General features: G+C 40.1%; 1 protein-coding gene across 1 annotated transcript; it reads left to right on the plus strand.

Moving 5' to 3' along the window:
- Positions 1-6770: 6770 nt before the first annotated feature.
- Positions 6771-19105, plus strand: LOC139472734 (notch homolog 2 N-terminal-like protein A). The gene is made up of 6 exons (XM_071255189.1): positions 6771-7173; positions 8570-8722; positions 12739-12828; positions 14433-14582; positions 17914-18003; positions 18347-19105. Exons 1-6 carry the CDS (start codon positions 7131-7133, stop codon positions 18433-18435), a joined length of 615 nt encoding a protein of 204 aa, XP_071111290.1. The 5' UTR covers positions 6771-7130; the 3' UTR covers positions 18436-19105.
- Positions 19106-24801: the final 5696 nt, after the last annotated feature.

Consider the following 24801-nt stretch of genomic DNA (forward strand, 5'->3'; position numbering starts at 1 on the left):
CCCTGTTGTGTCGCATATCACAACCATCGTAACTGTTGTGCCGCATATCACAACCATCTTGACTGTTGTGCCGTATATCACAACCATCATGACCCTGTTGTGTTGCATATCACAACCATCGTAACTGTTGTGCTGCATATCACAACCATCTTGACTGTTGTGTCGCATATTACAACCATCATGACCCTGCTGTGTGGCATATCACAACCATCATGACCCTGTTGTGTCGCATATTACAACCATCTTGAACCTGTTTTGTCGAATATCACAACCATCTTGACTGTTGTGCCGCATATCACAACCATCTTGACCCTGTTGTGTCGCATATCACAACCATCTTGACTGTTGTGTTGCATATCACAACCATCTTGACCCTGTTGTGTCGCATTTCACAACCATCTTTATAAAACAGCCGGACGTAGCATTTTCTTTGGAGATTCGAGACATATTCATTCTTGCACATACATTTAGGTTAATAAAAAGTCATTTCATTTTGTCTTTATTATTTCCTTTGAATGTGGCCACATTGTACCTAATATCCGCAACTTTGGAAGGAGAAAGCATTAAACCATATCTTAATGTCCGGTTGGAAAAATATCTTTGAATGTTTATGATAAATATTGATGCGTGACTTTATTGATATCAACGAACAGCTAAATTTATTCAAGCCATTTTTCACAGAAAGATCTCCTGTTGCGTCGAAAAACCATAAAATTCTGTTCTTTGCGTTATCTTAAGAACGGAGATTAGGGGAAAATGTAATGGAACCTTATTTATAGTTCCAATTTCAGCATCAATATGTTTGGTGACTTATGAGCAAAACAATACAAATATATATTCTGAGCCATAGCGAATTCTCAGCACGACAACCGAGTTACAATGACTAACAGCACAGCGCTATTATGCCCCTTTTTCACCGATCAGTGAACACCTCTCCGTTTTGTTATAATGTCCGAGTAACATCTATCTTCGCCATATATACATCAAATGTCTTTGTATCGAATGAGTAAAATGTTTCGTCAAATATGATGTTTCGTGGCAAAATACACTTATCGATGTGCAATTAAAAGTGGCTACATTTGCAAGTTATTTTTATGCCAAACAGAATCTTGGACAACATTCTTTCAGTTTGTTTGTTTGTTTGTTTTTTAACGCCGCGCGAAGCAATATTCCAGCTATATGACGGCGGTGTGTAAATAATCGAGTCTAGGCCAGACAATCCAGTGATTGTATATAAGTCGCCTCTTACGACAAGCATATTCGCCTATTACAGCAAGCATGGGTTGCTGAAGACCTATTCTACCCCTGATCTTCACCAGTCGATATAGATAGTAACTCTTCAAGCCATTGTTATTTTTGTAATTCATTTTACACTTTGAGGTAGAGAATAAATACTGGCACAAAATACAGAACTAATACAAATGACATTCAGAAATTAACTCTAAAGGCATAGACATCGCGAGACGCTAGTTGAAAACAATTTGCTGCTGTGTGAACGCCAAATTGCATACAGCTTCAATTCGTACAACTTATTACATACCACAAGTTGTACCAACTAGTTGTACCGTGTAAATGTCCCTTTATAGTCTGGCGTGTTGGGACTATGTATTGAAGGCAGGACACCTCAGACAAAGCAGTAATCAGTTTATTGTTATTGTTTTATGATTGGTAACAGTCCTTTGTAGGATATGTGACGTCTAGCCTGCAACACACACGAGTGAGTGAGTGAGTGAGTTGGGTTTAACGCAGTTTTTAACAGTATTCCAGTTATATCACGGCGTGTCAGCTTAATGTGGGAGGAGAGCCCGAAGTGATGCAGGTCTCAGACGTTTACCACCTCGGTGAAACCCACGAGCACGGGTATGGTGCTCACAAACCTAGAAACATAATCGGGGCGAACCGGGATTCGAACCCATAATCATAGGTTTCTGGCGTGCCCAAGGGACGCAACTCTGCGGAGCGAATCGCGGCACCTTAGTTGACTGGGACCCCCGTGCCCCCGCAACACACACGAGGACTGTCAGAACGAGGGCACGTGTGAAGCCCGAGGCTGCAGACACCCGGCGGGATACACAGGTGGAAAGTGTGGTAAGCTGGTTTATGTGTCTCAGAAAATAATGTGATGGTGACATGCCAGCTAAGGTACTGAGGTATTAAGGTACACGTCAAAGGAAATAATGTTAGGTACTGAGGTATTAAGGTACACGTCAAAGGAAATAATGTTAGGTACTGAGGTATTAAGGTACACGTCAAAGGAAATGATGTTAGGTACTGAGGTATTAAGGTACACGTCAAAGGAAATAATGTTAGGTACTGAGGTATTAAGGTACACGTCAAAGGAAATGATGTTAGGTACTGAGGTATTAAGGTACACGTCAAAGGAAATAATGTTAGGTACTGAGGTATTAAGGTACACGTCAAAGGAAAAGATGTTAAGATACGGATCTAAAAACATATACGACAGTAACAAGATACGGGTCTAAAGAAATAATACGACTGGATTAAGATACGGGTCTAATGATATAATATGCTAATATTAAGATACTGGACTAAGAATATAATACGACAGTATTTAGATACGGGTCTAATGATATAATATGCTAGTATTAAGATACTGGACTAAGAATATAATAGGACAGTATTTAGATACGGGTCTAATGATATACTATGCTAGTATTAAGATACTGGACTAAGAATATAATATGACAGTATTAAGATACGGGTCTAATGATATAATATGATAATACATGCATTAAGATACGGGTCGTAGGAAGCAATAAGATAGCATTAAGATACAGGTCTGAGGAAATGATAGGACAGTATTAAGATACGGTTCGTAGAAAAAAAATATGACATTAAGATACACGTTTAAGGAAATAATGTGATAATGCAAAGATTCCGGTGTAAGGAAATGCCACAACGGTATTCGTATAGAGATACAAGGAAATAAAATGTTAGTTTTAAGATATGGGTCAAACGTAATAATACCCTTAATTCAAGACACAGATCTGTGAAAATAATATAATGCCATTAAGAAACGGGTCTAAGGAAATATATGATAGTATTAAGAAACATGTCTATGGAAATAATATCATAGTATTAAGATACTGGTCTAAGCCACTGATATGATCACATTAAGATACGGGTCTAAGGAAATAATATAAAAGTATCAAGGTAAAGGTTTAAGGAAGTAATATGATAGTTTTAAGATACAGATCTAAGGGAATAATATGAAAGTATTAAGGTACAAGTTTAAGGAAGTAATATGATAGTATTAAGATACAGGTCTAAGGGAACAACATGGCAGTATTAAGATACACGTTTAAGGAAAAAATATGATAGTATTAAGATACAGGTCTGAGGAAATAATATGACAGTATTTAGATACGGGTCTAATGATATAATATGATAGTACATGCATTAAGATACGGGTCGTGGGAAGCAATAAGATAGCATTAAGATACAGGTCTGAGGAAATAATAGGACAGTATTAAGATACGGGTCGTAGACAAGAAATATGACATTAAGATACACATTTTAGGAAATAATGTGATAATGTAAAGATTCCGGTGTAAGGAAATGCCACAATGGTAATAAGGAAGTAATACGATAGTATTAAGATACAGGTCTAAGGGAACAATATGGCAGTATTAACATACACGTTTAAGGAAGTAATATGATAGTATTAAGAAATGTTTTTGAGGAAATAATATTATATTAATAAGATACGGGTCTAAAGACAAGCCTCGGAGTTTTCCACCTTTTTATTTAACATCCAACATCCTTTTTTCCAACTTTTTCAGTTTGTAGCCAGTAATAAGCAGTGTCTTAAGTGAAAAAAAGTACTGCTAACAGCTTCAGTAGCAGAGCCATTAGTGATGTCATTTGATTGTAACGTCATGGTAACCTATGAAGTCACAATAGTCTGCAAAGCATTGTGATGCAATTTCATTGCAGCGATATCAACAATGTAGATATATAGAATGCTAAACGAGTAATACCAATTTTATGAAACTCGTGAATTAGTATCTGGTTTCTGACGAGCGTGGGTAATAAATATAGAATACTAAACGAGCTCCCGTGCAATACCAATTTTATGAAACGGGTTGCATTTTACTGGTACTACACGGGGGCGAGTTTAGTATTTTATTTATTACTTGCCGTTTAATTTTTTTTTTTAGAATTTCAATGTCGCGCGTGAATATAGGCAGGCATCTACGCGATCCACAACATAATCCAATTGAATTTAACAAAACAATACTTCAAACACGTCAAAAGTTGACACGTATCAATATAATACAATGCAATGGCCCACCCTAAAAATTCAGGGTTCCTTTTCAGAAAGTTACAAGTAGAGATTGCTGCAGAGCATCAATAGCTCCCCGCAATATAATGTTATGTGCAGAGGAAGGAAGTGTAAGCTATGGGAGGAGAGAATTTGTGTTAAGTACAAATTGGTTGTTATTAATGTACTTATCTTTGGAAAGCAAAATAAAAGAAACAGTGTCTTTAATTGGTCAGCACAAAGAAAACCCAGGCAAGAAAACTGGGCCTGTCAGGCAAAACTTGATGTATACCCACTATTAGTACCAATAAAAAAATCCTATATATATAACACAACAAATGTCACTCTAAAGCATGCGTTTGCAGCAAATATAAATATTTCTGCTCAAAATGTTGGTTGGTTTAAATAAAGCAAACTTTTAAAATAGTAAACACAAAAAATGTAATGAATACACTCTAAATTTACTTCAGTTCAAATGTAAACATTCACGCAATCATTAATGGATTCCCATTTATCTAGCAGCAAGTTAGGAACATACAGTTTACATTCGTTTTAAGTAATCACAAACTAAAAATTGAAAAAATTGTAGAAATACAAAAACACCAACCCCATTTGAACAACGTCTCTGTGAAACATGTGATGTCTCAGCAGATGAACAACATTACGCACTGTCTTACATAATACAACCAAGAAAGAGAATCACAAATAATCCCCAATCATGATAAAGAAGTTGGTACACTCTGTTAAAAGGAGCAGATTCTTAATAAGTTTACCAACAGTTATCCAGAAACAACTTCCAAGATCTGTTAACATAACAATTACAAACAAATTCCTTGTACATGTATGTACCACATTACCATAGTTTTGCTCAATTCTCATATTGTTTCCATATCATTATAATACACTTGTTTTAGAAATCAAATTCTACCTCTTTTGAATGTTGAATGTTCCTGTGTTTTTTAATTGTCGTTTATTACGCATGTATTTTTTAGTTTGTGATTGTGTAATATTGCCACTGTTTCTTCATGGAACGTTCGGCAATACATATCTCATCTAAAACATCTTTGTTGTATAATAGTTTCTTACAGTTGTGTACGGGGGCACGGTTGGCCCAGTCGCCGAAGGCACTGCAATTCGCTATGCAGAGTAGTGTCCCTTGGGCACGCCAGAAACCTATGACAGTGTGTTTGAATCTCGGTTCGCCCCGATTTTGTTGTCAGCAGAAATAATCGCTCAATGTTAGACCGGTTAACTTTAGCGAAATGGGATCATTTTTAGCTCTTTTAAAAACAAAATGAACAAATTTCATGGGTTATCAGAATTACCAAAAATGACTAAGTCTCAGAATAGCAAGACGATTTTGAAGGATCTCTTATTGCTGGAAAAGATAAACATCAATATTTCACGCACATTTCACATGATTTGTATGTTTCGTTTCGGTAACTGTGTGGCTTCAAATTTCAAAGAAACCAACATGTCGACTTACATGCTCTAAAATTAACCTCTCCCGTATACTTCCCCGCCGGAAGAATCAATAACTCCCATAAACCTAGACGTACAAGTGTCGTGGTGCTACTATCGCCTTGTTGGGCCCTGCACCACAAAGTTTACAATCACGTCACAATACCCTATGACGTAAGTTGTGAAATTTTGTTGCAAAATCCACCGGCGAAACAATGCCATGTGACGTCAGCTAGCAACAGGGTTGCTGGCGTCATCGAGCGTGCATAAACTCCTTTCAGTGATCTATCATCTCTATAAGCCATGTCGTTGAACAACCCAAGGGATGTTGAGAGTTTTCAATATTTGTTCGTGAAACGAAACTTGTTCCCACAGTACATAAAAACGCGCTTTGGTATTAAACAATGTGGTATACAGCTGTATGTTTATTAAACGGGTGATCTCTTCAAAGGCGAAAAAAAAATCACCTTATCTCACCCAAGCGATATCTCCTGTGGTAGCCAGTTTTGGATGATAAAATTATATATTTTTTTTACGAAATGGGTCTAAGGAAATATTATGATAATATCAAGATACAGGTCTCAGGAAATAATATAATGGTATTGAGATTCCGATCTTAGGAAGTATTATGATATTATTAAAATACCGATCTATGAAATAATAATATTGTACTAAGTTACGTTTCTAAAGAAATAATATGATAGTATAAAGATACAGGTGTAAGGAAACATACTAGCGCATAAAATGGAAGTATTAAATGATGGGGTACTTTTATCATACTGGTTTAGAATTATCATTATACGGCCAAAGATACATGCAGAAACACGGCGATTGAACCTCACCAAATTATAATGGTTTCCATTTGATTTGAACACTGCATGGGGCCTTGTCAGCATGTTTCTGTGCGACATTCTCCGCCTGTGAATCAGCACATCGGCCAGCCAGTCAAGCAGCACCTCTGTTGTTGGAGAGTGTTGTAAAGGGCCATTAAATCCACCCACCTGTGACAAACGCTGCAGTTTGTGAAGCAAACGGTGAAGACCATATACCCCTCTGTATCACCTCCTGCGGCTGCGGGTACACACTCGGTTGCCTATTCACTGAGACAAACTTCTCACACAGAGAAACAGAAGGACAGGGAGCTTTAGACTTGAGGTAGTTATAAGAAGACTGGTCCTGCTACACAGAGACACACAAGGGCAGGGAGCTGTAGACTTGAGGTGGTTGTAAGAAGACTGGTCCTGCTACACAGAGACACACAAGGGCAGGGAGCTGTAGACTTGAGGTGACTGTAAGAAGACTGGTCCTGCTACACAGAGACACACAAGGGCAGGGAGCTGTAGACTTGAGGTGACTGTAAGAAGACTGGTCCTGCTACACAGACATGACGAACCACTGTTTGCTCACTCTGGTGTTCGTCGTCGCAGGTAAAGCAATGTTTTAAACAAACCGAACCTCATAGGTTTCTCAAGTAAAATACACTGTTCACAAAAGGAAACCCAGATTCTGCTTGTTAGGGCAGTGTTGGAGTTCACAGTAGATCAATGTGGATATTGGGATGCAGATGATCATCATCTGTCTTACCTTCTGCAAGTTACTGTAAAGTTATACTTTTAGAATACATTGTTTTTTAAAAAGAATGGATGAAATAACCCGCCATATACATTAATATTTTGTTTGTTTGTTTTGTTTAACACCGCTCTCAGCAATATTACAACTATATGACGGTGGTCTGTAAGTAATCGAGCCTGGACCAGACAATCCAGTGATTGACAACATGAGCATCGATCCACGCATTTGGGATCGATGACATGCATCAACCAAGTCAGCGAGCCTGACAACCCGATCCCGTTAGTCGCCTCTTACAACAAGCATAGTGGCCTTTTACGGCAAGCATTGGTTGATGAAGACCTATTCAAAGAGTTCAGGTTTTATGCTATATTTTTTAATACCCTAAGAAGCACAAGTCGTGCTTCGAAGGTTAAACAGCTGTACGCTAAAGAATGCTGCATGGTCGTCTTGTGCGCTGGACCAGTCCATTTGGGACACGCGTGCTCTCATCAGTGTCGTATTTGGTTTCCTTTGGGGTGAGTGAGTGAGTGAGTTTGGTTTTATGCCGCTGTTAGCAATATTCCAGCAATATTACGGGGGGGGACACCAGAAATGGGCTTCACACATTGTACCCATGTCGGGAATCGAACCCGGGTCTTCAGCGTGACGAGCGAACGCTTTAACCACTAGGCTACCCGACCGCCCCTCCTTCGGTGAGATATATAGTGTGTCTTCTACCCCATCACTTAAGCCTTGATTATTCACACACTTATATATGTACGTGTATATAGCATTACATTGTGTGGATGTTCTGCTTTCAACACTGTTGTATTTGATTACGTGTGGTTTGCAACATTTGTACGCTGCTCGTTTGGTTCCAAAATCAATTTCGCGCAGTTAAATCTAGCCTAGCTCTACTTTGAAAACACAGTATGTTTATCTCCTAAATAAATTATGTTAAACACACAGTTTTAGGTTTACAATCTAAAAGGCATTACACACAATCTGTTCACCTGTCTCTTGATATCATAAACTGCATCACTTTGGGCTTTCCTTCCACAGCAAGCTGACGCGCAGTGATATAACTGGAATACTGTTCAACGTGGTATTAAACCTAACTCACTCACTCACTCTAGTTCTTCCACAATTTTTTGTCTGTCCCTGTTCGATGAAGACCTGGACATCTCGAGACCTTTCTTAACAAATATTGAAATTCCGTTGAACTGTTATTTCTACCTGAATGTTTGTCATAGTTTGTCCTGTATGTTTCAGCGCTCGGTGTGGCTGCTGGCGGTGGAGAGTTTGGGACATATTGTTCAGACAAACACGCCTGTGAGAACGGAGGGACGTGTGATCCTACTGGTTCAGCAGATAATGGTGCCTGCTCGTGTCCGACAGGATATAGTGGGCTGAGATGTCAAACAGGTAACGGTTAAGGAACAGTGATGGTGGAAGCTGTACTGTGTATGGGATAGTTGTAATAGTGGCTGAAGCTGTACTGTGTATGAGATAGTTGTAATAGTGGCTGAAGCTGTACTGTGTATGAGATAGTTGTAATAGTGGCTGAAGCTGTACTGTGTATGAGATAGTTGTAATAGTGGTTAAAGCTGTACTGCGTATGAGATAGTTGTAATAGTGGCTGAAGCTGTACTGTGTATGGGATAGTTGTAATAGTGGTAGAAGCTGTACTTTGTATGGGATAGTTGTAAGAGTAGTTGAAGCTCTACTGTGTATTGAACATTTGTAATAGTGGTTGAAGCTGTATACTGTGTATGGGACAGTTGTAATAGTGGTTGAAGCTGTACTGTGTATGGAACATTTGTAATACAGGTTGAAGCTGCACTGTGTATGGAACAGTTGTAATAGTGGTTGAAGCTGTACTGTGTATGGAACATTTGTAATAGTGGTTGAAGCTGTACTGTGTATGGGACATTTGTAATAGTGTTTGAAGCTGTACTGTGTATGGGATATATGTTATAGTGGTTGAAGCTGTACTTTGTATGGGACAGTTGTAATAGTGGTTGCAGCTGTACTGTGTATGGAACAGTTGTAATAGTGGTTGAAGCTGTACTGTGTATGGAACAGTTGTAATAGTGGTTGAAGCTGTACTGTGTATGGAACAGTTGTAATAGTGGTTGAAGCTGTACTGTGTATGGGACAGTTGTAATAGTGGTTGAAGCTGTACTTTGTATGGAACAGTTGTAATAGTGGTTGAAGCTGTACTGTGAATGGAACAGTTGTAATAGTGGTTGAACCTGTTCTGTGTATGGGACATTTGTAATAGTGGTTGAAGCTGTACTTTGTATGGGACATTTGTAATAGCGGTAGAAGCTGTTCTGTGTATGGGACAGTTGTAATAGCGTTAGAAGCTGTACTGTGTATGGGACAGTTGTAATAATGGTTGAAGCTGTACTGTGTATGGAACATTTGTAATAGTGGTTGAAGCTGTACTGTGTATGGGACATTTGTAATAGTGGTTGAAGCTGTACTGTGTATTGGATATATGTTATAGTGGTTGAAACTGTACTGTGTATGGGACAGTTGTAATAGTGGTTGAAGCTGTACTTTGTTTGGGACAGCTGTAATAGTGTTTGAAGCTGTACTGTGTATGGGATATATGTTATAGTGGTTGAAGCTGTACTGTGTATGGGATATATGTTATAGTGGTTGAAGCTGTACTGTGTATGGGACAGTTGTAATAGTGGTAATAGTGGTTGAAGCTGTACTGTGAATGGGATAGTTGTTATAATGGTGCGGTCGGGTAGCCTAGTCGTTAAGCGTTCGCTCGTCACGCCGAAGACCCGGGTTCGATTCCCGACATGGGTACAATGTGTGAAGCCCATTTCTGGTGTCCCCCGCCGTGATATTGCTGGAATATTGCTAAAAGTGGCGTAAAAGCATACTCACCCACTCACTCACTGTTATAGTAGTTGACATTGTTCTGCATATGAGGTAGTTGTAATGGTAACTGAAGCTTATCTGTATTCGGGATAGTTGTAATAGTAGTTGTACTGTACAGGGGATAGTTGTGAAGGAAGAAAATGACACTGTGTCGCAGTGTCGTCGCTGCCGTTGCCTTCTCTGTAATGAAGAGATGACTGGTCCGGATGTAGCGGTATTCAATGGGCGTGGTCGTGTCTGTTTTATATGTTGCATCAATCAGGTAGTGGTGACACGGGTGCCTAGAAACGTTCTTGCAATGGCTGCGTGCGTGACTATCTGCTGCACCATACCAACCGTTCCCTCCCTCGGTAATGTAGTTAGACAATGCCTGGCGCTCGGCTCGGTGTCAGTACACGTGTTCTCTGTGGAAGATGGAGAAGCTGTTTTTTATGATTTTATGAAAGTGGCATATTAATTGTATAATAATTGCGCGTGAGTGATCATTTGCACCAAGTATTGCAAGATTCCAGCGATATTTGATCATCAAGATATTGTCAAAACTATATCTTATTTAGAGACTTCTGATCTCCTACAAACAGCTAAAAATCTAAAGGATACCTACCATATGTACCAATTATAGTTTAAAAAGACATTATTTTCAAGTGAGAATTGTATTAACATATACTTCTGTGGTCTAGTGGTAGAGCTGATGGTCCGGGGTTCGATCCCCGGCCGCGTCATACCAAAAGACGTTAAAAGATGGTACTTGCTGTTACCCTGTCTGTCGCTAGGCATTAAGGGGCTAAAACAAGGACTGGTCGGCTCGGAGTCAGTATACTGCGTCTGAGTGGGGTATTCATGTTTAACCTCGGCATGGTATCTCAGTGAGCTAGCACTATAAATCGGCATCAGTCCGGACGAGTACAAGTAGCCACACACACACGTGCATGACGTCGCTATATAAGTGCGTATATCTTGGACGCGACGTTAAACCACAAATCATCTTGAGAGGGTGACATTCAAACCTGGAGAGACTTTTAGTAGCCATCTATATCTGTACAAATGTACTGAGGTATTGCCGGTTCACAGAGCTCACATTAATCCCACTTCGATCAATTAGTTTGATGCCACCAAGGGAGAAGAAATATCCTAACCTAGACCATGCCCTTGAAAGGGAGAATATACAACCTATTGCAAACAAGAAACCAGTGAACGATTATCACAATGCTTTGAATGTACAAGTAATAAAATATATTTGCAAAAAATTGAGATGTGAAGGCAATACATTACACACATCCACCGATCACCTACAGCGTTTTAGATGACCCTCAAGATAACATACACGATGGGGATTATCCATTGTCCAGCTGCTGGACACGTATGCATCATTGTTTTCGAGAAAGATTTGCACGACGTTCCAGTCTGGGATTAGTGAAAAATTCCCCGTCCGGGGACTTATCTGACATGACACATGCTTTTTGAGAGTGGGTACAAAGTAATGTGTTTATATCACTTCAACTCAATTCGGTGTATTTCGTAACTGCGAAAGCTATTATTAGCTTGTACTAAGTACACTGCTATTATTGTTCTGACAATACTGTACTACGAAGTGACATCGCTTGATAGATATAGATAGCTAGACGTTTAATTAATTTACAATCAGGTGAGGCATAATGATATTACATTTTTGTTTGGTCGGATATTCACAATATTTCTGTGGTAAGTGATCCACCCGTAGCTTGTTACAACCGGAACAAGTTAACAAAAAAGGATACTCGTCCTCCACATACCCAGCATTACAAACACAACATAGTCTTCTGTCACGTGTCTCCCTGTTTCAACACATCGCTGATGCGAAAAACATCTAGACCGAACAAGTGCCACTCTCAATTTATTGCCGGTCACACAGCTAAGATACAACTCGGTACCAAACGCTACCTTGAATAGAGAATAAGAGGAAGGTTCACTACCCTTTTCCAGAAGACTATGCCAATACTGTCAATAACTAAATTTCAGACGCGACATAAATTCTGACAAAAGCGAATGTGTTTTTATAATATATTACTTGGGTTGAAAATTCTTCTTGTTTAACAGAATGCTCCTCAAACACCGACTTCCACAGTTTGACATCCAATGTCTTCTTGTTTAACAGAATCCTCCTCAAACACCGACTTCCACAGATTGACATCCAATGTCTTCTTGTTTAACAGAATGCTCCTCAAACACCGACTTCCACAGTTTGACATCCAATGTCTTCTTGTTTAACAGAATGCTCCTCAAACACCGACTTCCACAGTTTGACATCCAATGTCTTCTTGTTTAACAGAATGCTCCTCAAACACCGACTTCCACAGTTTGACATCCAATGTCTTCTTGTTTAACAGAATGCTCCTCAAACACCGACTTCCACAGTTTGACATCCAATGTCTTCTTGTTTAACAGAATGCTCCTCAAACACCGACTTCCACAGTTTGACATCCAATGTCTTCTTGTTCAACAGAATGCTCCTCAAACACCGACTTCCACAGTTTGACATCCAATGTCTTCTTGTTTAACAGAATGCTCCTCAAGTACAGACTGCTTGAACGGGGGTACCTGTGTACGAAATGCCTGTACATGCCCAGTAGGATACACAGGCGGGAAGTGTGGTAAGCAGAATTTCGCTGACTTTATAAATGTCCATTTCATATAAAAAGACATGAGAACTGAAGAACTGAATGTTGGTTGCCTTCTACTCGGACATTTATTAACATAACGGTAGAATTACATCTATAAAAGTATTATTAATGCTAACAACGAATGACAATGTATTCTCCGAATCGTTGTTCTGTGTATGTGTACTTAGCTTGTCTGATGACCTCTCCTCACATGTCCTTCAACTATAAACGCCCTTTCGGTCTTGCCCACTGGTATAGTTTGATACTTATTTTGACAAATATGTGAAATCAGTGTGACAGGTCGATTATTTTACCGATCAAAACGCGTACGTTGTTAGTAACTGGCTGAGTGATTGAAATAGTTCAAACTACGTCACAGCAGCAATAATACAACGCACTTTCGGTCTTTTCCACTGGTATAGTTTGAAACCATCTCTTGACAAATATGTGAAGCCAGCGTGACAGGTCAATTATCTTACAAATTAAAACGCGTATGTTGTGAGTGACTGGCTGATTGTAGTAACAGCAGCAATAATACGACGACCTACCAAATAGAATTATCTAATGTACACGGTTTGAAACGGAGATTTAGGGAATAACTCCACCCGTCAATATTCACTGGGTCTTGTTCGCGCTCTGTTTGCTGTGTATAACGCCTTCATGTTCAAACATACTTTGTAATTTGGGAATGAATATTGATGAAATTTCACTTACACAATGTATGTATCAGAGAGCACCCAACCGGCCCATTCTACTCACAACGAAGCATTCAAATGCAGTCTAGTGTATGACATTGCGTCTCTATGTCATCAGAATTTCGATAGGTCATGCATGAGCTGGCGCACCAGGTGAGAAGAACCCCTGCTGTGGCGACTAAGTCAATCCAACGACGATGGTTGCTTTCAAGTTATTTAACATCGGGGTAGAATAGGTCTTCAGCAACCCCTCCTGCAGTAAAATGCAACTATGCTTATCGTAAGAGGCGACTAAATGGACAGGCTCGCAGGACGTGATGACAAAGGAGTATATGGTCATACTTGGGTTCCTCGGTTTCTGTTATTGATGTGAACATACCTGTGAAGATCCGGGGTAGAATAGGTCTTCAGCAACCCCTCTTGCATTTAAAGGCGACTATACGTGTCGTAAGAGGCGACTAACGGGATCGGGTTGTCAGGGTCGCTGATTTGGTTGATGCATGTCATCGTATCCCAATTGCGTGGAACGGTGCTCATGATGTCAATCACTGGAATGTATGGTCCATACTCCATTATTTACAGACCGCCGCCATATAACTGGAATATTGCTGAATATGGCGTAAAGCAACAAACAAACAAAGAAAATGTAACTAGATCGCTGGTTTGTTGACGACATATCCACTGTCGTCAGACGAAAGACTTCTACTATTCACAATCTATAGAGCTTCACACAACCCTTCAAATGAAGCTTTAGCAATTTGGTATCCTGCATCGTACGCATATAACTGACAAACTGTACTAATACATAATGACTACAAATATTAGAAGGTAACCAGTACGAGAAAATACATGGTAGAAGTATACACAAATGAGAAGATACTCCATTTGTTATTACAACAGGTACAGTAGCTCCACCCGGGGTCGTGTCTGGTGACGTGTGTTCATCTGTGCATCCTTGTGCCAACGGGGGCACCTGCAGCCCATCATCGTCTGGGGGAGAGGGGGCGTGCTCCTGTCCCACCGGGTATGAAGGAAAGAGATGTCAAGCAGGTAGTCAGATAGAACCTTTACGTAAATAGGTGTCAAGCATGTAGTCAGATAGAACCTTTACGTAAATAGGTGTCAAACATGTAGTCAGATATGATATTCATTTAAAGAGATGCCAAGCAGGTAGTCAGATAGAACCTTTTGTTAAGGAAATGTCAAGCATGAAGGCAGGTAGAACCTTTATTTAAACAGGTGTCAAGCATGTAGTAAGATATAATATTTATTTAAAGAGATGCCAAGCAGGTAGTCAGATAGAACCTTTTATTGAAGAAATGTCAAGCAACGGGGGCACCTGCAGCCCATCATCGTCTGGGGGAGAGGGGGCGTGCTCCTGTCCCACCGGGTATGAAGGAAAGAGATGTCAAGCAGGTAGTCAGATAGAACCTTTACGTAAATAGGTGCCAAACATGTAGTCAGATATAACCCTTATTAAAAGAGATGCCATGCAGATAGTCAGATTAAACCTTTGTTTAAATAGGTGCCAAGCAGGTAGTAAGATATAACCTTTATTTAAAGAAATGCCAAGCAGGTGGTCAGATTCAACCTTCAGTTAAAGAAATGTCAAACATGTGGTCAGATAGAACTTTTATGTAAGTAGGTGCCAAGCATGTGGTCAGATAGAACCTTCGTTGAAGGAATGTCAAGCATGTGGTCAGATAGAGCCTTTAGTTGAAGAAATGTCAAGCATGTAGTCAGATAGAACCTTTATGTAAAGAGATGCCAAGCAGGAAGTCAGATAGAACCTTTATTTAAATTGATGCCAAACAGGTAGTCAGATAGATCCTTTAGTTAAATAGGTGCCAAGCATGTAGTCAGATATAAACTTTATTTGAAAATATGCGAAGCAGGTAGTCAGAAATACCCTTTATTAAAAAAGATGCCAAGCAGGTAGTCATTTAGAACCTTTACTTAAATAGGTGCCAAGCAGGTAGTCATATAGAACCTTTATTTAAATAGGTGCCAAGCAGGTAGTCAGACAGAACCTTTATTTAAATAGGTTCTAGTTGTGTGGACCACTTCACGGTGTTTTGACGTCCGAGGAAAATCTAATTTCGCCATATGTACATCAAGTCTTTTTTCGTATTGAATGAGCAAACTAAAGATAATCAAAGAACTTACGTCATTGTTTACTTCCGATACAGAGCACAATTTTGTTCGACGACTGTGTGTGTAAAGACGTCAAATGAAATCTTTCATCGCACAATACATTTTTCAGTGCGTGATTTAAAGTGGCTAAATTGGGAAGTTATTTTTATGCCAAACAGAATCGTGGACACCATTTAGCACTATTTCTCTTTTCAAACCATTGTTATTTTTCCAATCATTTTCACACAATGACTTAGAATTGCAATGCTCAACATATGCATTATATACTACTCAAAATTTGATAAGGATCACTAGGTGATATGTGTGTAAGTTACCACAAACATAACAAAAGACATGACTCTGACTCAGAAACGTGTTTAATCATGTTATGAATGAAAATGCATGAACGGCATGAACTTGTATCAATATGGAATGTTTGAAATCTGCAAACAGCAAAAGGCATTTCATTAAAAAATGTTACCAGCAAACAAGAGAAAGAATTACACAGTTATGAGGGATAGTCCATCATTACACTTAGTCGATGAAGTGTCAATATCGAGTATGACCTCCCCTTGCATCAATGACGGCCTGACAACGTCGAGATATGCTGTCAATAAGCACCCGGATGTTCCCAATGGGAAGGTTGTTCCACTCTTCCACGAGGGCATGTCCGAGCTCTGCCAAAGTCGTGGGTTGTGCTCTACGGCGTGAAAGGGCAACCTGCAGCATGTTCCAGACATGCTTAATCGGGTTCAAGTCCGGCAAAAGCGCTGGCCAATCCATGCGGACAATTGTCTCTGCTCAAGGTACTGCTCAACCACCCTGGCGCGATGAGGACGGGCGTTATCATCCATAAGGATGAACTCAGGGCCAACAGCACCAGCGTAGGGTCTGACGTACACATCGAGGATCTCATCCCGGTACCTCATCCCCGTCATTGTTCCTCTCTCCAGGACATAAAGATCTGTCCTTCCATCTCTGTTGATTCCACCCCAGACCATGATGGAACCACCACCATAACGGTCATGTTCACTGATGTTGGCATCATGGAAACGTTCACGTTGTCGTCGCCACACCCGCTGCCTCCTGTCTGTAAAGTCCAAACAATACCTGGACTCATCGGTGAACAGAACTGGAACCCAATCGTTCCGTGTCCAAGTGACATGATCTTCAGCCCATTCCAATCGCTCCCGCCGGTGTCTAACAGTCAGGGGGATTCGGACACATGCCCTTCTCGAGTAGAGACCTGCATTGTGAAGACGATTCCGTATCGTCTGAGTGAACACATTCACCCCCGAGGCGTTCAGGAGGTCGTTACGTAGGCTGGTTGCTGTCCAGAAGGGATGACGTCGTGCCTGAAGAGCCACAAAATGATCTTGGCGTTGGGTTGTCGACCTCTGACGACCACCCCCATGTCGGTGTGCTGCTGTACCAAAATTTTGCTGTCGGGACCAGGCCCTGCTTACAACGCTCTGGCTGACGTTTAGTCATTGGCAACGTCACGTTGTGAATAGCCAGCATCAAGCATTCCAATACATCTGCCCAGTTGTTCTGTCGTCAGGCGACGCCTTACACGTTGAGGGGGCATTGCGTAGATAAACGTAGTGTAACCACTCAATTGAGTTTACAGTTTCACAATGAATCAGACACCGTTGCCTGATTGGAAATCGTGCAGTGGTAGCAAAAGCATGAACTGTGATGTGAAACGCATTTCCCATGGCATGAAATGCACGTGCACGTGTGTTGGAGACGTTTTTGATTTCACTTGAACACAATATTGCCAGTTATGCAGTTATTTTGTTTTTTTATTAAGAAAAATATCTACGATCCTTATCAAATTTTGAGTAGTATATTACAAAGTCGGAGGTCGGCACAATGTCATACGACCGTAATTCTAGCACCAAGTTCAGGACTTATTATAATGTGTGCTACAGTCAGAGATCTCGCGATACCCGAGTTGTATAAAACTCGTTGTTGCGTGAACGCCAAATTGAATTCAACTTCAGATCCTACAACTATTTGTATGCACCAAGTTGTACCAACTAGTTGTACCATGTAATTCTCCCTTTAGAGTCTAGCGCGTTGAAACAGAAACTCAGACAAAGTCAATCTAATGACTAGAAGGTCAGAGATCCGGTACATCATCTGTCCAGCATCGGCTGCAGCCAGTATCCGGTGTATTGCTTTTCGGTGGACACTCCTCTGGTTGTATATGTAGGATATGTGATGTGACTGTCATCTGTTCTAGCCTGCAGCACACACGAGGACTGTCAGAACGAGGGCACGTGTGAAGCCCGAGGCTGCAGGTGCCCGGCGGGATACACAGGTGGAAAGTGTGGTAAGCTGGTTTATTATTAAGATATGTTCACCATTCAGCAGTTGCAAGGAGGGTTACAGGTAATGAATTGAGTTCCAGTATTTATTTAGTAAAATCTATTCATAATTAAATTTTCGCTGTGTTCATTGATATTCCCGCATTCTGATTAGGTGAATTGGTCACGTGTTATTGTATTCATTTCCCAAGGAATGTAAACAAAATTAAGCTACGGCGATTCATACACATCGGTTGTTCGATTCACACCTCAGTGAACCGAAACAAAATACATAGTCAATCCTTCAGTACACGCCAGCAAATCGGTTGATACATTTACTGAGATATGTTATTTTTTTTCGTATTCCAGAGACTGCTTTGTCTGGAGCAGGTCACGTGATCATATTTCCAGCGGCTGTGCTGATGTCTGTTGTTGCACAGCTTATCCTGAGCACGTAGAGATCTATCAATCAGCCTAACTTAAAACTCTTTGCTTTTAATGTTCTCCTCGTTTGCCCTGAAGGGTCACATGGGCTTCTATATATGTAGGTGTGAGTTGTCTGTTGTCATTGCCCTCGTTAGTCGTTAAAAGGTTTTCCATTTATGACCTCTGCCCAGGGATGTCAAGGTTTCATCTCATTTTTGTGTTAATGTTTTCTGGTAAGAATTTTGATAGTATTTGATGTCATTAATTTTCAGTGGGCTTCCAGTGTGTCGTTTGTGTTAAACCACTCATGACCCAGTGTACTTGTCATCTTTGAAACGAAACACCGAACATGCAAGTTGTCTCTTTATATGGCACCCTTGTTAAGAAATGTATCGTCTGTCATGCGTCTTATTACGGCCTGCAGGAATTGATAACATTGAATTTTGATGTGCTTCAATCTGCCTCCCCTTCCACGGTAGGGCAGCAAGGGCCAGGTGAGCTACATTGCCAACAGCTTGTATATTTTATTATCAATAGACTCTTTCATCTTCACAAAGCTTAAGAAGTCGTTTCTTTTACAACATTCTCTTCTTTAACCTTTTCTGACACTGCGTGCTTTTCATTTGTTAATGAAGCACTCCAACAATGTTATGCATGTACTCGATTCTCCTCATGAATAAACAAATTATCACGAATTTGAAATTGTGTTGCATTGCATTATTTTGTGGAGTGACGGGTGAAGTAGAGGAAATATTATCGTCGAATAAGTTAATCAGAATCACTGGAGCCTTTGATGTGTAATTTTCTTATGATTCTCGATATCACGTAAAACATATAAATTCTTTACCTTTTTTATTTGTTAAGCCGAATGAAACTCAGCCTTCCTCGAAGGATTCCACACCAGAATACTAACTAAACGTTACAACAGCTGATTCTAGTTGTAAAATGTATCAGCACTTCTGAAGTAACAATATTTTGCTGTCTACTGTTCAAATCTTTAAATCCATCTACATACATCATCTGTGAATATACTAAGACGTCTTCAGTTAAGCATCAGTGTTATAGCACTGGTTTTGACAATATTGTTAACGACAATGTTTTGTATCGTTATCGGTGCTGTAATAAATGATGGGGGTAGACACTATGGACAGTTTCGTTCAGTACACATTCCAAACTTTAGCTTACCTGGCATAGACTTGAGTTATGTTCATGTGATCCACAAATACTGTGAAATAAAGTTATCTGAGAAAATACAACATTTTTCGATTTTCGATAAATGCATGTTGCTCTTACAAATTCTAATATTTAAGGAAAACATATACTTCTTCCTTATCTCATCTATCGAACTACCCATACTCTACTATTGCTGGACAAGTTTATGGAAATGTACCGAACTACCCGTACTCTAGTATTGCTGGACATTTATGGCAATGTATGGTACTAACCGTACTCTAGTATTGCTGGACAAGTTTATGGAAATGTATCGAACTACCCATACTCTAGTATTGCTGGATAAGTTTATGGAAATGTATCGAACTACCCATACTCTAGTACTGCTGGACATTTATGAAAATGTATGGTACTAACCGTACTCTACTATTGCTGGATAAGTTTATGGAAATGTATCGAACTACCCATACTCTAGTATTGCTGGACAAGTTTATGGAAATGTATCGAACTACCCATACTCTAGTATTGCTGGACAAGTTTATGGAAATGAATCGAACTACCCATACTCTACTACTCCTGGATAAGTTTATGGAAATGTATCGAACCACCCATACTCTACTACTGCTGGATAAGTTTATGGAAATGTATCCAACTACCCATACTCTAGTATTGCTGGATAAGTTTATGGAAATGTATCCAACTACCAATACACAAAATATGCTGGATAAGTTTATGGAAATGTATCGAACTATCCATACTCTACTATTGCTGGATAAGTTTATGGAAATGTATTGAAGTACCCATACTTTAGTATTGCTGGACAAGTTTATGGAAATGTATCGAACTACCCATACTCTAGTATTGCTGGACAAGTTTATGGAAATGTATCGAACTACCCATACTCTAGTATTGCTGGACAAGTTTATGGAAATGTATCGAACTACCCATACTCTAGTATTGCTGGACAAGTTTATGGAAATGTATCGAACTACCCATACTCTAGTATTTCTGGACAAGTTTAAGAAAACGTATCGAACTACCCATACTCTAGTATTGCTGGGCAAGTTTATGGAAATGTATCGAACTACCCATACATTGAATTATAACCCGTCAGCGATGGACAGTATAATACATAGAATATCACAGTTTCGATTTTAAAACTACTTGAGAACATAAATAAATAATCATTCAACAATGCATTGGGCCTTAGATCACCAGCAACCAAAGTTGGTTGGTTGGTTTATTGTTTAACGAATACACAATGCCATTTAGAAAGTGGACAAATGTAACACATGTTATATTTGGGATAACACTTTCTTAGTAAAGTACAGATTCTCGTACTTTTTGGGGGTTGAGTACCGTCCGGGATTCGAACCCACACTTGCTAGAGTGAGGTACCTAATCGCCAGCACACAAAGTCAGCGATCTAACTCACTCAGCCACCGAAGCTTCCACAAAAATGAAAGTTCGATAACTGGTAGTCTAGATCACGTACTTTGAGTACCCCTCTGACAAGTGTAAATTGGCATGGCTCCCATGGCCGAAAGCTATGAATACACAATGCCATTTCGAAAGTGGTCATGTGATGAGAGAATCCTGCTCATGTTTTACACCATAATTTCATACGGGTCACTTTGTGCACATTTTGAAGCTTTTATTAAATTAAGCTTGATTAAATTCTCTTTTCTCACAAATCACGTGAAGCACGTGCACATGTAAATTGCATTCCAGCTATGTGTTCCTAGCTGTTTTCGTGCTGTTTGGCACATTTGCTTAAAACTGACGACCATAACTTATTGGGTGGCATTTCTTTTGTCCGCTAGTTTACTTAGGAATTACATTTGAAGCAAATTTAACATAGTGTTAAACCTCTCCTGAAAAAGGCCATAAGGCGTACCGCAAGCTCAGTCTTCATATTTAACCAAGATGTACCTTTTGCTCTTACTTGCAAACTATTCAAAACATCCATCGAGCCACTAATCCTATATAATAGGGAAATCTGGGGTGTTGAATCAATCCTACTGAACAACTCTGATACATTCATTCTCGAGAAACTGCAGCTCGGGTTTTATAAATCCATGACTGAAGGATTTGCAAAGCATGTGTAACGCCAACTGGGCGTCGACAAATCTTTTCATGTTCTTAATTAAAAGTGCTCAAGAGATTTGATGCACTTCTCGAGGTAAGGCCCATACACCCATACACGCACAATAACAGCAGTAGTGGTGAATAGATAATGAACACTTCACATCAACCGACATGCATGGCTTGCTCCCTGTTGTGTCGGTATGTCGATGACAGTTCTCAAGGTTTCTTTTCAATGTTTCGTCGTGCATGCCGCATCTCCAATACAATAAACCACTCCTGCCTTTACCTTGCCGACGGGACGGTCGGGTAGCCTAGTAGTTAAAGCGTTCGCTCGTCACGCCGAAGACCCGGGTTCGATTCCCGACATGGGTACAAAGTGTGAAGCCCATTTCTGGTGTCCCCCGCCGTGATATTGCTGGAATATTGCTAAAAGCGGTGTAAAACCATACTCACTCAATTACCTTGCCGACTGTATACATGATACCACCATCACTCAATTAACTGCAACCTAAATTATAATAGACATGTACCTGCAACGTACGCACAAATATTCGGCAATATTCAAATCCTAAAATGGTTTGCTAGTACCAACGCCGTCAATGGTAGGGCACTGCTTGAAATATATCGCTGCTATGAACTTGGCGTATGCCGGAGTGTCCCAGGGTCATCAATATCCTTTTTCGACCTCCTCCATAATTGAATACTCAAATGGTTTGCTTGTACCAACGCCGACGTCAAAAGTTGGGCACCGCTTGCCCCGACATTGCCTCACGAAACTAACATGTGCCGGGGCATCCTTGGATGTTCTGAACACATTTCCTCGACCATATTCAAGAAACTTCAAAGTGCACGGCGATTCGGCTTAATACGAATACCTAAAATAAAAGACCCGTGAAGATTGCGGGGTAGAATATATCTTCAGCAACCCATGCTTGCCGTAAACGGCGACTATGCATGTCGTAAGATGCCACTATCGGGGTCGGGTGGTCAGGCTCGCTGACTTGGTTGATACATGTCATCGATCCCAATTACGTGGATCGATGCTCATTGTGTCAATCACTGGATTGTCTGGTCCAGACTCAATTATTTTCAGACCGCCGTCATATAGCTGTAATATTGCTGAGTGCGGCGTTAAACAACAAACCAACCAACCAACCTAAAATATAAAAAAGGCGCCTTCGTGCAACAAAACCAATACAGTACGTGTCTGTAAAGGCCTTGGATAATGGTCAGCGCTTTGGGGACACGATGGCGCCCTTGTGTCAAGCTATTCGGCACCGAAGGAGAGCAGCGCTCTGATTGGCTAAATGGTTCCCGGTCGGAATTATGTATTATCGATCAGATCGTACTGACTTGGCGCCGCGATTTTGTTTGAAACAATTGCAAGTGATATGAGAGGTGGGGTATGATTGGTCAATAGGAGGGACATAGAAGGGACATAACTATCAAAAGCCATTGGTGGCGCTACGATCGAGTCTGGACAGTCAGTTAACAAACAAACAATATGGGTATACCAACTTAAACTATTCTTAATAAACTCTCTTCAAGGAAACTCTTCAAATGCTAATGCAACTAAAGGCTCAGACTTTGGACATTCAGGGTAGTTGAAATAAAATTAGAACCTCTAAAATACGGAAATATCGAGTGGACTTTTCTAAACGAAGATATAGTAGCCATAAATTAACTACAAAACTTGGGTACCATACAAAACCACCAATATGCTCTACATGTTCAACCAACGGGCTGTGTGGGTCTAGACAACTGGGAAAACATTGTTTGTTTATAGCAGTAACCAGTGAGGAATTTCTAGAGGGTGGGAGGTGTCATACAGATTACTGGATAACATTTTCTCTGCTTCTGTGAGATCCTAAAATATGGGCACTTTTCTTGCATTTGGCCTTCTGACTGAGGTATATTTTAAGTCTGATGTACACACACTCCTGCCTTTCAGACTGTCTGATGTTCTTACTTCCTCTTATTTCTTTCTCAGTGATATACATGTATATAACATATCCTCTCCCCCACCACAGACAGGTCGAATTGCTGTATATGATACCTTTGGTACCGTCTACAATCTATAGCTATCAGAATTCTGGAAAAGAATTTAATTCAGAACAGTATAATTATCTGAAGCGGTATTCATTTTGTACTATTCAGACGCTTTATAATTATAAAACACTTTCCTCTAAAATAGTTTTCGTCTAAACCTTGTTATGCGATACTGCATACAGTTAAACCATACAACTAATTCAAAGAAGTAGAAAGAGCCTGTCTAAATGCAGGGGCAAGTGAAATAATTGTTTTGAAAAATTATATAATATATAAATAAGATGAATCATATCAACTCATATGTGATTTATAAGGATTCGCTTCAGCACAGTTTTATGAGATAAATTAGTGACGATAAAATGTTTGGGATTGGCATCTTAAATTGCGTCACGAACAACAGAACATATAGAATTGTGTACAGTTACAAAACCAAAATTAAATGGATTGCATATTTTTAATGTACATGTAGGTTCATTTATTCAACGGCCGAAATCAGAAATACTTGAGAAACCTCTCGAATTACACATGTACACGCATGCACGCACGCATGCACGCACGCACGCACGCACGCACGCACGCACGCACGCACGCACGCACGCACGCACGCACGCATAGATACATCAAGAGTGTCAGTCGGTATGTATCAAATCTTTATAACCGGTGAGATTGTGAAACTTGGCACGTCTGAAAACAAAGGGTGAATCGTTATACAGTAACTCGGGGTAACGATTTTCTGTTCTATAGAATCAATGTACCGTTGTGCTACATGTGTAGACGGTAAATATATGTAAGGATGATGTGTTATTCTATAATCAGTGGGCGGTCGGGTAGCCTAGTGGTTAAAGCATTCGCTCGTCAGGCCGAAGCCCGGGTTCGATTCCCGACATGGGTACAATGTGTGAAGCCAATTTCTGGTGTCCCCAGCCGCGATATTGCTGGAATATTGCTTAAAGCGGCGTAAAACCATACTCACTCACTCACTCACTATAATCAGTACGACGTTCTAGTCTAAGTACATACACTTAAAAGTAGACACATGTTAACAATTAAAATGACAAAGAGATAAATAAACGCAGGTCGGGTAAGTATTG

This window comes from Haliotis cracherodii, unplaced genomic scaffold (assembly GCF_022045235.1).
Source record: "Haliotis cracherodii isolate W230 unplaced genomic scaffold, xgHalCrac1.p SCAF_25, whole genome shotgun sequence".
Taxonomy (NCBI): domain Eukaryota; kingdom Metazoa; phylum Mollusca; class Gastropoda; order Lepetellida; family Haliotidae; genus Haliotis; species Haliotis cracherodii.